We start from the raw sequence: 13,486 nt of genomic DNA on the forward strand, positions 1-13,486 counted from the left end.
AATGAACATTACCTGATGCTGCTGAATTGAAGCAGAGCAAATAGAGGTTTTATTAGAGACACACCTTAACGTTTTGCAATTTTGCATAATGTTAAAAAGTTTCAATTATTTTAGTAGGCTATTGAACGGCAGAAATTAGGTTTTCTTTTCGGAAGTATTTAAATGGGAAAGAACAGCGGCTGACAAACAACGGAGGTCTTATGCGTAACAAACAAGCGAATAATGCAGAAAACAGATTTTTAGACGGGAAACTGTTCTTGAAGTAAAAACCGATTCAGGATTTTAATGAATCGATATCACGTTATCCAAGCTAGAATCGATTTTAATCGATAATCAAAACCCGCTCCTAGTACCTGTGTAATCATGCTTATGTACATCTGGATAATGACACAAACTAGTGTTTGGTGCTTCACTTTTTAATAAACTAAAAGACAGAAATCAGATTATAGGATGTGTAGTGTTGTTTATTTATATTTTGGTGTTTATCATTTGTGATATTTATTACTGTGTGCATACTTTATTAGGAGAGACAAAATTTAAAAAAAAAAATCTCTTCCTTGCTGGTTCCATCGAAGAAGAGACAAGTAACTGTGTAGCACGTACGTAATCCAATTCCACAACACAGTGTGATGGGGAATCAATCAATTTTCCTGCCCATTTTATTTCGAATCTGGCGCGATCCGGTGAACCAGTCCCTGAATCAGTCACGTGGTACGGACTGCCCGCGAGGTCTCGAACGTCACTGCATACGTAATCAAAGCAAGCCTCGATACGCGTTTCACAAAAACGCCCCCGAGATTACCCGACACACGATTCAACGCTTCGACACACAGGACACATCACTAGTGTTTCAGTCATAAAAACACATCCTGTCACTGTGGTGGTTACAGTGACATCATGCAGTTTGTGCTTTGACCTCCAGAGGGCGACAAATCAGCACAGACAGAGTGTGACATAGACATGTGTGACAATACTGAACATGTCACATGACACACCTCAAACATCATGTGATCCACTCTCAGTCTGCACTTTCATTCATGACTTCAACAGGTTGAAATGAGCTTTGAAGAAACATTCAGTGAAATAAATCTTTCATGGATTCATGTGAGCAGCAGATGAACTTTGTACCAACAACATCTTCAATAACAGAGTCTGAATGAAGCTCAGGTGTTGATGCTGCTCACTGATTGGACGCTTGGTTTCAGCTCTGCTCTCAGTCTTTACTGCACAGGTGAAGGTAGAAAGTGTGACTGGATCTATAGACTGGAAACAGAGAAACATGCTGAACATTTGAAGCTTTGCAGCAGAAATGTTCATGTTACAAATACAGCAGAGCTGATCTGGGATCAGTGTGTTCACACCTGCAGCTACAACAAGGTTTCATGTCTCCACACGTCAGCATGTGAACTTTACTCTGAGCAGTCAGACGGCATATTTTTAAAGTTAACACATCAGCACACACAGAGCTGAGCCCCTCCCACCTGTGCTGAGTTTCAGGTGGAGCCCCGCCTCCTTCCAGGAAGCAGCTCACCTGTGTGTCCGTGTTTAGTGTCCAGGGGCCCGTTCTTCGTACGTCGCTCACTACATCCAAGATCAAATGACACATCCAAGACCAAACCATCGCGCTAACCGTGAGCTCGCTAATCCGGTTCCCCGAACACACCTGCTGTTGACGATTAGTACAGCTGGACGCAGTAATGTGACATCACTGGGTGTCGTAAAAGGGGCTACGCATCGATAGTAGAAACATTGATCGGCAACCCGCTGATTGGTTTGCGAAAATGTCGAAAGGGCGCGCTCTGTATTTTCCGGCAACAGAGCAAGAACTCATGAGTGAGGGATTTCAGGAGTTTCAGAGTTTAATTAAAACGCAAGGGAACACTGCAAAGGCTGCAAAAGCAAGGAGAGAGGGCTGGCAGAAAGTTGCTGACAAATCAAACTCGTAGGTAATTTAATAATAATAATAATAATGGATTGGGTTTATATAGCGCTTTCCAAGGCACCCAAAGCGCTTTACGATACCACTATTCATTCACTCCCACATTCACACACTGGTGGAAGCAGCTACGGTTTTAGCCACAGCTGCCCTGGGACAGACTGACAGAAGCCAGGCTGCCATATCGGCCCTCTGGCCAACATCAGTAGGCGGTAGGGTAGATCTATCATATGACACTATATTGTCTAATATTATATGGCATTATATTATATCATAATATGTTATATTATATCCCCTTTCACATTAGAGCCACAGCAGGACCCACAAGGACATGGGAACAAGTAAAAGTGAAATACAGGAGTATTCTACAGAATGGTAATATTTGTCTCTTATATTGCTTTTCGTCTCTTGGCAAGGGACCCTGTAATACTCTGTTAGTTTGTTCATAACAGCAACCAAGAAAAGGGCAGAGCAAAAAAAGACAGGTGGTGGTCCTGCACCCCCTCGTCAACAAGTTGGTTAAGTAAATAATACCCTCACGGGAATATCGATATCTCTCAATGAGCACACTGTCGCGCTGAGCTAAAGGATCCTGTCTATCCCGCAATATACGCTGGATTCTGAGGACTCTCCTTATCAATCTTGCACCTTCCGCAATGGGTGGCTCGCGCATACGGACAGGACATGGCTGCGACAGGCTTCCCAAATCCACCTTCGCTTTTATAGCCGTGGTCTCTCATCTTGATTACACGACGTAATTTACAATTACTACTCTGAAATATGAATTACATCTGTAATAATCACATACATGTAATAGAATGCTAATAGTACATTTCCCTTTTTTAGGAAATGACCTGTATGTACACTCAACAAAAATATAAACGCAACACCTTTGTTACTGCTCCCATTCCCCATGGGATGGACGTAGAGACCTAAAATTCATTCCAGATACACAATATAACCATTCCTCCCAAACAGTGGTCACAAATCAGTCCAAATGTGTGGTAGTGGGCACATCTGCCATATTGAGATAATCCATCCCACCTCACAGGTGTGCCACATCAGGATGCTGATCTGACATCATGAGTAGTGCACAGGTGTACCTCAGACTGCCCACAACAAAAGGCCACCCTGGAATGTGCAGTTTTGTCTCACAGCAAAATGCCACAGATGCCACAAGCAATGAGGGAGCGTGCAACTGGCATGCTGACAGCAGGAATGTCAACCAGATCTGTCGCCCGTGCATTGAATGTTCATTTCTCAACCATAAGCCGTCTCCACAGGCGTTTCAGAGAATATGGCAGCACATCCAACCGGCCTCACAACCACAGACCTCGTGTAACCACACCAGCCCAGGACCTCCACATCCAGCAGGTTCACCTCCAAGATCGTCTGAGACCAGCCACCCAGACAGCTGCTGGAACAATTGGTTTGCACAACCAAACAATTTCTGCACAAACTGTCAGAAACCGTCTCAGGGACACTCAACTGCATGCCCGTCGTCCTCATCGGGGTCTTGACCTGACTCCAGCTCGTCGCCGTAACAGACTTGTGTGGGCAAATGCTCACATCCGATGGCGTCTGGCACGTTGGAGAGGTGTGCGCTTCACGGATGAATCATGGTTCACATTGCTCAGGGCAGATGGCAGCTGAGAATGTCCCAGTTCTTGCATGGCCAGCATACTCACCGGACATGTCACCCATTGAGCATGTTCGGGATGTGCTTGACCGGCGTATACGACAGCGTGTACCAGTTCCCACGAATATCCAACAACCTCGCACAGCCATTGAAGTGGAGTGGACCAACATTCCACAGGCCACAATTGACAATCTGATAGACTCCATGCGACGATGTGTTGCACTGCATGAGGCAAATGATGGTCACACCAGATACTGACCGGTTACTACCCAGAACCGGTCAGTATCTGGTGTGAAGAAACTGTAAGTTTGCTTTGTTTCCTCCTTTAACAGTTTGTCTTTAGGAACTTTACTGTTTGTTCAGCTCGTGTTTGATTTCTTCACACAACAAACTGTGTGTGTTTGTATTTCCGGTCTCTCCATTAAAGTCAGTGTGTAATGTTTCCTGGCTAACATCAGCTGTGTGCAGCTTAGTTCAGCACAAATCTGCCGCTCCATAGGTCACGGTAACGGACTCACAGCTGGACCAACGAGGCTGAGTGTGTCCGCCACTCTGAGCTACGTTCGTGTTTGTGTACTTGTAGTTTGTACTTTGAGTTCACTCAGAGCCCACAGAGGACGCAGCGTACGTGATGACGTCACAGCCCTTTACCTCCTTTACTGTCACTGTGATTAATATTTACACACGAGACACCTGACAGCATGTTAATGCTAAGCTAACACTAAGCTAACGCTAAGCTAGCCAAGAAGCCAGAGTGAGGTTAAAGCTGAGTAAACACTGACCCCAGACCAGCACCGTGATAAAGTGAGCTGCTGCTGCTGAACTTGAACAGGTAACAAAGTGATGAGCAGTCAGGCTGCAGGTTTCTACCTGTTCATGTTTCTACAGTAGAATCACTTTGAAGTGTCTTTGTGCTGTTTCATCTTTGATTTGTGTTCATAAACACTCAGAGAAACATCATGTGACCTCATCAGGATCTGTGTTGGTGTGTGGGGCTGTACCTCAGCTTTATGTTGTTACATGCTCATTTGTTCATTTTACACAGTAACATCAAAGTAATGTTATGAGGAGTAATGAAGTAACGTACTCCATTACTTTTAATTAAAGTGTTCTGTGTAATATGTGTAATAATGACTGTTTTGAGTAATGACCAACACTGATCACAACAAAGAGGAAATGCCTCCAACATGCACAAACATTTGAGCCACAACATGCAGTTAATGTGCACAAATGTCTTTGATATGCTGCTCAGTGATGGTGGTGACTGTCAGAGCAGAGCTACTGAGAATCAATAAGTAATATCAATGATGGGATCAGAATCACTAAATTCTTCTCATCCCTGTCAGTATCATACATGTGCTGTATAATGTGATAAATGTAGAGGTGCTGGCTGTTCTCTCACTCTGCTGTTTAGCTGTAAAGGACGCCTCCCTGCCTTTGTCTCATTCATGACCTTTAATAGTCTCTTCTAACATGCAGAGATCTGTATGATCTGTTTCATAGAGTCTAACCAGCCTGTACAGGTAACAACAACAGTCACTGCATCACTGACACACAAACGTCATCTCTGTCAATAACAACATTCATACATGGAATAAAAACACATCAGTGGATCATTGCTGGAGCTGATGTTTGTGCTCCTGGTGCAAAGGCTCTCAGTTTCCTCCTTGAAATAACATCAGTGGTGGGTCAGCGACATGCTTTCTTTCCCTCTCAGGTTTAAATATCTGGGACTCTCCACCGTTTGGTTTTAGAGCTGAAGAAGCTTCTCTGATGAAACGTCTTCCAGAAACCTAAAGACGTCTCCTTTCTCTCCAAGCTCCTTAGATCACATGACCTGGATGACTGACCCTACAGACATATTGACCTGGTTTCATGGTCACATGACAGGTCAGAGGTCAGCGACTGTAACTCAGTTCCTCCTGTTAATGTGAACTCACTGAGTGTTTGTGGTTTACCTCTCAGACTGACTGAAGATGATGATGGAGGAAGAGGAGGACAGAGCAGAGTCTGCAGGGTCCAGCTGTCCGTCTGTGAGGAGCGACTGGTCCAAACCTCTAAATCCTCCAAACTTCAGTGGTGAACCTGGAGCAACGAGGTCAGAGAGCTGAACTCACTGAGTAACAGAAATAATTCTGCACTGACATTATAATCAGTGTTGACTCTGGTTGATTGTCTGACTGTGTTTGTGAGCTGAGAGGAAATGAAAATGAGTTTGTAACAAAAATCAGTTTTGTCCAGTTTTCCTGTAAAAAGCTGAACTCTAATCTAAGAGGATGTTACTGACAGGAAACAGCTGCATTATCTGCAGTCTGTGTGATCACAGCTGCTTCAATCATGTTTGTGTCTGCAGAGATCAGAGGTCACAGTCTGCAGGGTCCAGCTGTCCGTCTGTGAGGAGCGACTGGTCCAAAGGTGACCCTCCAGCCTTCAGTGGTGAACCTGGAGCAACGAGGTCAGAGAGCTGTGATGACTCCTTTACATGTTTGTGTTTCCTGGATAAATATGACCTGAAACATCCTCAGATTGTTACAAAGATTCATTAAAAAGAAAACAATGAAAGAGAAAAGATCCAAATGTTCGACTTGGTCATTTGCTGTTTGAGGACAGTGATGCTCATATCTGTGGGGAAAGTGTGACCTGAGTGGGTTCATGTTTGTCTTTAAAGAACAGAGCTGCTCTGATTCTCTTTGTGTCTGATCTGTTAAACAGTCTGAGAGGTCACACAGAGACCCAGCAGCTAAAGCCTGGATCATACTGGCTGCTGTTACTCCATCAGGACAACACTGAACCACAGTGGTGTGGATGTAGTGGATAAATCCCACCATACTGATGCTCAGAGTTAACCACAGGGAACAAAACCAGATGTTACCTTCAGATTGTGACCTTTGGAGTGGACGATGCAGATTTCAATAGAGAATAAATGTTGTTGTTTTTCAGCTGTGAAGAAAGAATCTAATTTTCTGAACTTAAGAATTTATGATGCTGGAAACAACATGGAGACTATAACACAACATTTCCACTGTGTTCATAGAATGAATGTAAAACTGTCAGACATTCATTAAATATGCAAAATGTCTACAGAAGCATCAGAGGGTCAGACGTGAAGCACTCAGTGATTTTGATCAAATGACTCATCAGTTATTGATCTGTACTACACTGATCTACCACGTTAGTAAAGCTGGTGTTCTGGTGGTGGAGGGAGACCTCGGATCATGTTCTGGTTTTGGAGCAGTGATCTGCTGATGGTTCAGTTTGATGAGCTTCTTCAAAATCATCCCTGACATCACCACTGAAAGGACGTCCATGAAAACAGACTGAAAATTACTGATATGTTCACAATCTGAGAGTTTAAAACTTGACAGACTTGATTCAGATGAAGTTATTTGAGCAGAAACTCCTGGATCTTTATCCTGTGTTGATCTAATCCTTCATGGTTCCTCCACAGAGTGGACCAGCAGAGCTCAGAGGTTCCCAGTGGTCAGTCTGCCCAGCAGCATCAAACACAGCTGGACTCCATATTTATGGTCTGTACATGTACAACAACTACTTTATTATTAGTATTAATAATAATACATTTATTTATAGGTCCTTTTCAGAACACCAAGGACTCTGTAAACTAAATGACCAAAAGAAAACAAACTTTGAAATCAGACGGTGCAAATGTGATCACAGGGAAACGTTTTAAACATCGAGGCTTTAAACAGAAACCAAAGTGAAACAGTTTGTAGTCGAGATCAGTGGGAATGAAGCTGAATAACTGTTTCTTCAATATCTTTGAGCTCTTAAAAAAGAAAAACTAGCTGAAAGTCTGGCTGCTCTTATGAAAAGTATTTAGAAATTATGGGTCGCTCAACACTGCACAATATAGGAGTTTAAATAAATCTGAAGAATAACTCAAAATCCTACAATCTTACTGAGAAAATCATCGACAGCTAACTATCTTTGTGCCCCCTTTTCCCTGTTCATGCCCTATCGGCCCCCCTGGCTAAACTTTGCTAGATCCGCCCCTGCACAGTTACCAGCCGTCAGCTACGTAGAAAAGGATCCTGGTGTAGAAAGTAATATTAAATAAATTCTAACCACAGCTTATCAAGCTTAAACGTGCTGCTGTTGTTCAGCCGCTGGTTTCCTCTTTCTGGTGCAAAGTGGGCCAAAAACAAACAAGAGAGACGGACTCGAGACAGAAAAGCCGATCAGCTGATCATTAAGCAGTTTCATGATTGAAGTAGCAGCAGGAGAAGGAGAGAGAGAGGCAGTCACTTCATATATCGGTTGTTAGGCTTAACGCTGGAATGCTTTACAAACATTCAGAGATGAACTTACACACTTGCTTTACTTCTCTCTGGGAAAACTTCCTCGGAGATGAAATGACGGGTTGTTAGCGAAGCTACAAATACATACAGCCGCTCTATCACGTGAGCACACTGCTCCGACGTGCTACGGTTATGAGCCGAGTTATGCCGTGTCGCAAGTTCTGTGAGGTGCTTTTTTGATATTTAATGGATCAGATTACATTTTTTATTCCTCTCCGTTATCCGATCCAGTAATTTAGGTTAGTATCGGACCGATACGTAATATCTTAATATCTACCTTTAAGACCAGTTGTCTGTATGAGTCACCTGAAACATCTCCAAGTTTCTGGCTTCGATTCTCAACCTGTTGGTAGTTCAGCTCTGAACACCAGTGAAATGTTTCTCCCACTTAAATCACTGCATTCATATGAACAGCATCAACATTTTGGGATCATGGAGTTGTGGAGAAAGTCTCAGTTAATAAGATAAAGTCAAACCTATAATTGGTAAAGAGTTCGTGGATGATATGCCCCTTGATCGTTCGGAAGTGGATGTTGTGGAGACTGAAGTTCAGAGTGGTGGGTCATTCATAAAGTATTCTGTTCCAGCTGCTGGAGGACAACATCATCACTTTTGTGAAGAATGAGCTGAAGAAGATCCAGAAGGCTCTGAATCCAAATAAGCCCCAGTGCTTGGAGTTTCAGAGGGAAGATGATGAGCAGAGGAGAAACAGCAGAGAGGCATTTGTGAAGATCACAGTGGACTTCCTGAGGAGAATGAAGCAGGAGGAGCTGGCTGACCGTCTGCAGAGACGTAAGAGGATTTATCTAAAGATTTAAGCTGCTGGATAAATGAGAGACTTGTGACACCAGTGTGTTCAGTCATTTCTCAGTGGGTCAGAAATTGTCATCAGCATTTTGTAAAATGTGATTGTTGAAGTTGTATTTTTATTATTATTATTCAGAACTTCCAGCTGCAGTTTGTCATCGTAACCTTAAATCCACCCTGAAGAAGAAGTTCCAGTGTGTGTTTGAGGGCATCGCTATAGCAGGAAACCCAACCCTCCTGAATCAGATCTACACAGAGCTCTACATCACAGAGGGAGGGACTGCAGAGGTCAATGATGAACATGAGGTCAGACAGATGGAAACAGCATCCAGGAAACCAGACAGACCAGAAACAACCATCAGACAAGAAGACATCTTTAAAGCCTCACCTGGAAGAGATGAACCAATCAGAACAGTGCTGACAAAGGGAGTGGCTGGCATTGGGAAAACAGTCTTAACACAGAAATACAGCCTGGACTGGGCTGAAGACAAAGCCAACCAGGACATCCAGTTCATATTTCCATTCACTTTCAGAGAGCTGAATGTGCTGAAAGAGGAAAAGTTCAGCTTGGTGGGACTTGTTCATCACTTCTTTACTGAAACCAAAGAAGCAGGAATCTGCAGCTTTGAAGACTTCCAGGTTGTGTTCATCTTTGATGGTCTGGATGAGTGTCGACTTCCTCTGGACTTCCACAAAACTACAATCCTAACTGACCCTAGAAAGTCCACCTCAGTGGATGTGCTGCTGATAAACCTCATCAGGGGGAAACTGCTTCCCTCTGCTCGCCTCTGGATAACCACACGACCTGCAGCAGCCAATCAGATCCCTCCTGACTGTGTTGGCATGGTTACAGAGGTGAGAGGGTTCACTGACCCACAGAAGGAGGAGTACTTCAGGAAGAGATTCAGAGATGAGGAGCAGGCCAGCAGGATCATCTCCCACATCAAGAAAGCTCGAAGCCTCCACATCATGTGCCACATCCCAGTCTTCTGCTGGATCACTGCTACAGTTCTGGAGGATGTGCTGGAAACCAGAGAGGGAGGACAGCTGCCCAAGACCCTGACTGAGATGTACATCCACTTCCTGGTGGTTCAGGCCAAAGTGAAGAAGGTCAAGTATGATGGAGGAGCTGAGACAGATCCACACTGGAGTCCAGAGAGCAGGAAGATGATGGAGTCTCTGGGAAAACTGGCTTTTGATCAGCTGCAGAAAGGAAACCTGATCTTCTATGAATCAGACCTGACAGAGTGTGGCATCCATATCAGAGCAGCCTCAGTGTACTCAGGAGTGTTCACACAGATCTTTAAAGAGGAGAGAGGACTGTACCAGGACAAGGTGTTCTGCTTCATCCATCTGAGTGTTCAGGAGTTTCTGGCTGCTCTTCATGTCCATCTGGCCTTCATCAACTCTGGAAAAAATCTTCTTGAACAAAAACAAATAACCTCCAAGAGTTTTAGCTTTTTAAACCAAAAAGAATCTTTTCACCAGAGTGCTGTGAACAAGGCCTTGCAGAGTCCAAATGGACACCTGGACTTGTTCCTCCGCTTCCTCCTGGGTCTTTCACTGCAGACCAATCAGAGTCTCCTACGAGGTCTGCTGACACAGACAGGAAGTAGCTCACAGACCAATAGGAAAACAGTTCAACACATCAAGGAGAAGCTCAGTAAGAATCTGTCTGCAGAGAAAAGCATCAATCTGTTCCACTGTCTGAATGAACTGAATGATCGTTCTCTAGTGGAGGAGATCCAACAATACAGGACTTCAGGAAGTCTCTCCACAGGTAAACTGTCTCCTGCTCAGTGCTCAGCTCTGACCTTCATCTTACTGTCATCAGAAGAAGATCTGGATGAGTTTGACTTTAAGAAATACTCTGCTTCAGAGGAGGCTCTTCTGAGAATGCTGCCAGTGGTCAAAGCCTCCAATAAAGCTCTGTAAGTAAACATGAACTCATTGCTTAAAATCTTATAATCGATAAAAATCTTAAAACCATGGGACATAAATCAGAAATGCTGAGTTCAAAGAACAGTTAAAAAACATAAAAATAGTGAATTAAATGATTATCATTCACTCAGTAAATATTTTTCAGTCCAGCAGGCCGTGTCAGTATTTCTGACACATTTTTGTCTATATCTCTTATCAAAGTACAATCCAGGCCCAGCCAATAAGAACATGAGCTCTGATCCTTCAGCCCCTCTGACAGGTTTATTATATTCAGCTTGTTCACGTCTCCAAATCCAGCAGTTTGTTTTTTATCTCACTTTCAGTGCACCCTCTCCCTTTTTTATTATAAATCTCTGCTGTGACTGTCCTGTTTTCATCCAGGATGGAGGGAAAACTTGGGCTTCATAATTGAAATTGCCACTCAGGTCCTGTTTCTTGACAGTATTCATATCTAACTGTAAGGCTTCCATAACCAGTGTTCCCACAGAATTACAGTGGGTTGTCTCTGGGTCCTCTACAGTTTCTTCCCACTGTCCACAGACATGCAGTTAGATTACCTGGTGATCTAAACTTCATGCAGGTGTGTGTGTGAGAATGGTTGTCTTTCCCTCTGTGGGCTTAGTGGAAGAGACTGGATGGATCTCTGCTTTGTCTTTGATATATCCTGACAGCAAACATTCTCCATGAAGTCTGCATTTCAGCTCATCTCCTTTATACACACCTTTAACAGGAGGAGTTTTATACAGCTAGTGTTTAAAATCCAGTGTTACTCACAGTTAAATAGCATAACAATCACTGAATTAGTAAGATTTTCTAAAATAATTGTTTTAGTTAATATTGTATGATAGTGTACACAGAAGTATTAGCTCAGTAGGCAGAGTGGTCGCCCCATGATCATAAGGTCAGGGGTCGAATCCACCGAACAGTTACCTTGTGGTACCCCTGAGCAAGGTACCATCAAGGTACCAATCATGTGCACTGGACTGGTAGCACTCATAGTGTTTAAATAAATTTTTAAAAAAAAAGGTTTTTTTTTTTTTTTTTTTAAAGGTTCAACATATAAACAAATTTCATTTGATCACATATATTGTTTTTTGTTTTGTTTTTTCCCTTTCTCTCTCAGACTGAGCAGCTGTAACGTCTCAGAGGAAGGCTGTGAAAAGTTGTTGTCAGTGGTCAGCTCCCAGTCCTGTAGTCTGAGAGAGCTGGACCTGAGTACCAACATCCTGAAGGCTTCAGCAGTAAAGCTTCTTTCTGTTGCAGTGGAGAGTCCACACGCCAAACTGAATATTCTGAGGTCAGATCAATTTGTATTCTGTTTAGTTCTGTTTGTTTATATGTTTGATGTTTGGTTTTGTTTGTATCAACTAACAAAAATAATCAATTATTTAACCAGTAAAGGTAAACTTTATCCAGTTATCCTTGTTTCATAGCATTTTTATTCATTTCAAAGTTAAACAGAAGTTTTACTAACCTGCTCAGCACAAGACAATAAGCTATTGCACCCTGATTACACTTTAACATCAATCTTTATTCATGTTTTTATCTTCAGACTTAACATCTGTGAACTCTCAGAGGGAAACTGTGAAGCTCTGTCCTCAGTTCTCAGCTCGCAGTCCTCTAGTCTGACAGAGCTGGACCTGAGTATCAGAAAGCTGCAGGATTCAGGAGTGAAGCTTCTGTCTGCTGGACTACAACGTTTAAACTGTGAACTGAATACTCTGAGGTCAGATCAGAAAACAGTTTGTTGTTAGAATTATTCAATTATTTAAGTTCATACATATGATGTTGTTTCTTAGTATGTTTATGTTTCCTCTAAAAATAGAAAGTCAAGATTTAATGTTGTGAAATGTATTAACAAACTCTACATGAGTATTTGTTGTATAGACTGTCTTTTATTTTTCAGACTGAGTGGCTGTAACCTATCAGAGAGAAGCTGTGAAGCTCTGTCCTCAGTCCTCAGCTCCCAGTCCTCCAGTCTGAGAGAGCTGGACCTGAGTAACTCTGACCTGCAGGATTCAGGAGTGAAGCTTCTGTCTGCTGGACTAAAGAGTTCACAGTGTGCAGTGGAAACTCTCAGGTCAGGATTCAAACTTTTCCAAAGATGATCATTTGAAATGTGACTTATATTATTGTATAAACAGGTAACCTTTATACAGCTGTCAAGTGAACTTTTATTTACATTTGAGTGGATAATTGGACTCTGAATTACTTATTACAATATGGCAGCCTCGCTTCTGTCTGTCCCAGGGCAGCTGTGGCTACAACTGTAGTTGCCTCCACCAGTGTGTGAATGTGAGAGTGAATGAATAGTGGCATTGTAAAGCACTTTAAGGGCTTTAATAATAAATGCAATCCATTATTATTATTATTATTAAAATATTATTAAAATATTAAAATTCACCATTTATATTTAGATTTCAAGTTAATGATTTATTAAACATGTTTGTGGTTGTAACAGTAAAAAATATAACTTTTTCTACTCATATTGTTTTTTGTCTGATTTTAGGTCAATTGTGTTAATACAGTTTGTCAAAATGAAAACATAACTATAAATTCAGACACGTGAGGTTGTGCTGAAAAGAATGATACCAAACAAGGCAAAGTAAATAGTTTTTAAAGGTGGAATATAGAGGTCAAAACAAAAGTAGTAAAAAATGGCCAATTATACCCTGGACCCCAGAGGGTTGAACTTTTTTTAAAGTAACACAATAGTTACTTTTCAAGTAATTAATTACTTTTAGTAACTTACAATATTTTAACTCTAAGTAACTATGTAGAGTTAACTATAGTTAGTAGTATAGTTACTAGTTACTTCTTGGTAACTACTAACTATAATTACTTGTT

The 13,486-nt window shown here is 42.2% G+C and overlaps 1 protein-coding gene across 2 annotated transcripts in view; it reads left to right on the plus strand.

Annotated features, from left to right (window-relative positions):
• The window catches only part of LOC146577305 (NACHT, LRR and PYD domains-containing protein 3-like), a 49,560-nt gene that overhangs the window by 22,792 nt on the left and 13,282 nt on the right, over window positions 1-13,486 (plus strand). The window contains exons 1-9 of one of the 2 annotated variants that reach the window (XM_085252718.1): window positions 5,412-5,465; window positions 5,541-5,673; window positions 5,929-6,030; window positions 7,024-7,102; window positions 8,479-8,683; window positions 8,835-10,629; window positions 11,763-11,936; window positions 12,192-12,365; window positions 12,546-12,719. In XM_085252718.1, the coding sequence (XP_085108844.1) occupies window positions 5,552-5,673; window positions 5,929-6,030; window positions 7,024-7,102; window positions 8,479-8,683; window positions 8,835-10,629; window positions 11,763-11,936; window positions 12,192-12,365; window positions 12,546-12,719 (2,825 nt within the window). In that variant the 5' untranslated portion in view covers window positions 5,412-5,465; window positions 5,541-5,551. Of the gene's footprint in view, window positions 1-5,411; window positions 5,466-5,540; window positions 5,674-5,928; window positions 6,031-7,023; window positions 7,103-8,478; window positions 8,684-8,834; window positions 10,630-11,762; window positions 11,937-12,191; window positions 12,366-12,545; window positions 12,720-13,486 lie in introns of those variants that run through there. The other variant, XM_085252709.1, reaches the window with a different exon arrangement.

The sequence above is a fragment of the Mchenga conophoros genome, linkage group LG3 (assembly GCF_057382185.1).
Source record: "Mchenga conophoros isolate Kocher_MC1m ecotype Shallow Benthic linkage group LG3, M_conophoros_male_GT1.1, whole genome shotgun sequence".
Taxonomy (NCBI): domain Eukaryota; kingdom Metazoa; phylum Chordata; class Actinopteri; order Cichliformes; family Cichlidae; genus Mchenga; species Mchenga conophoros.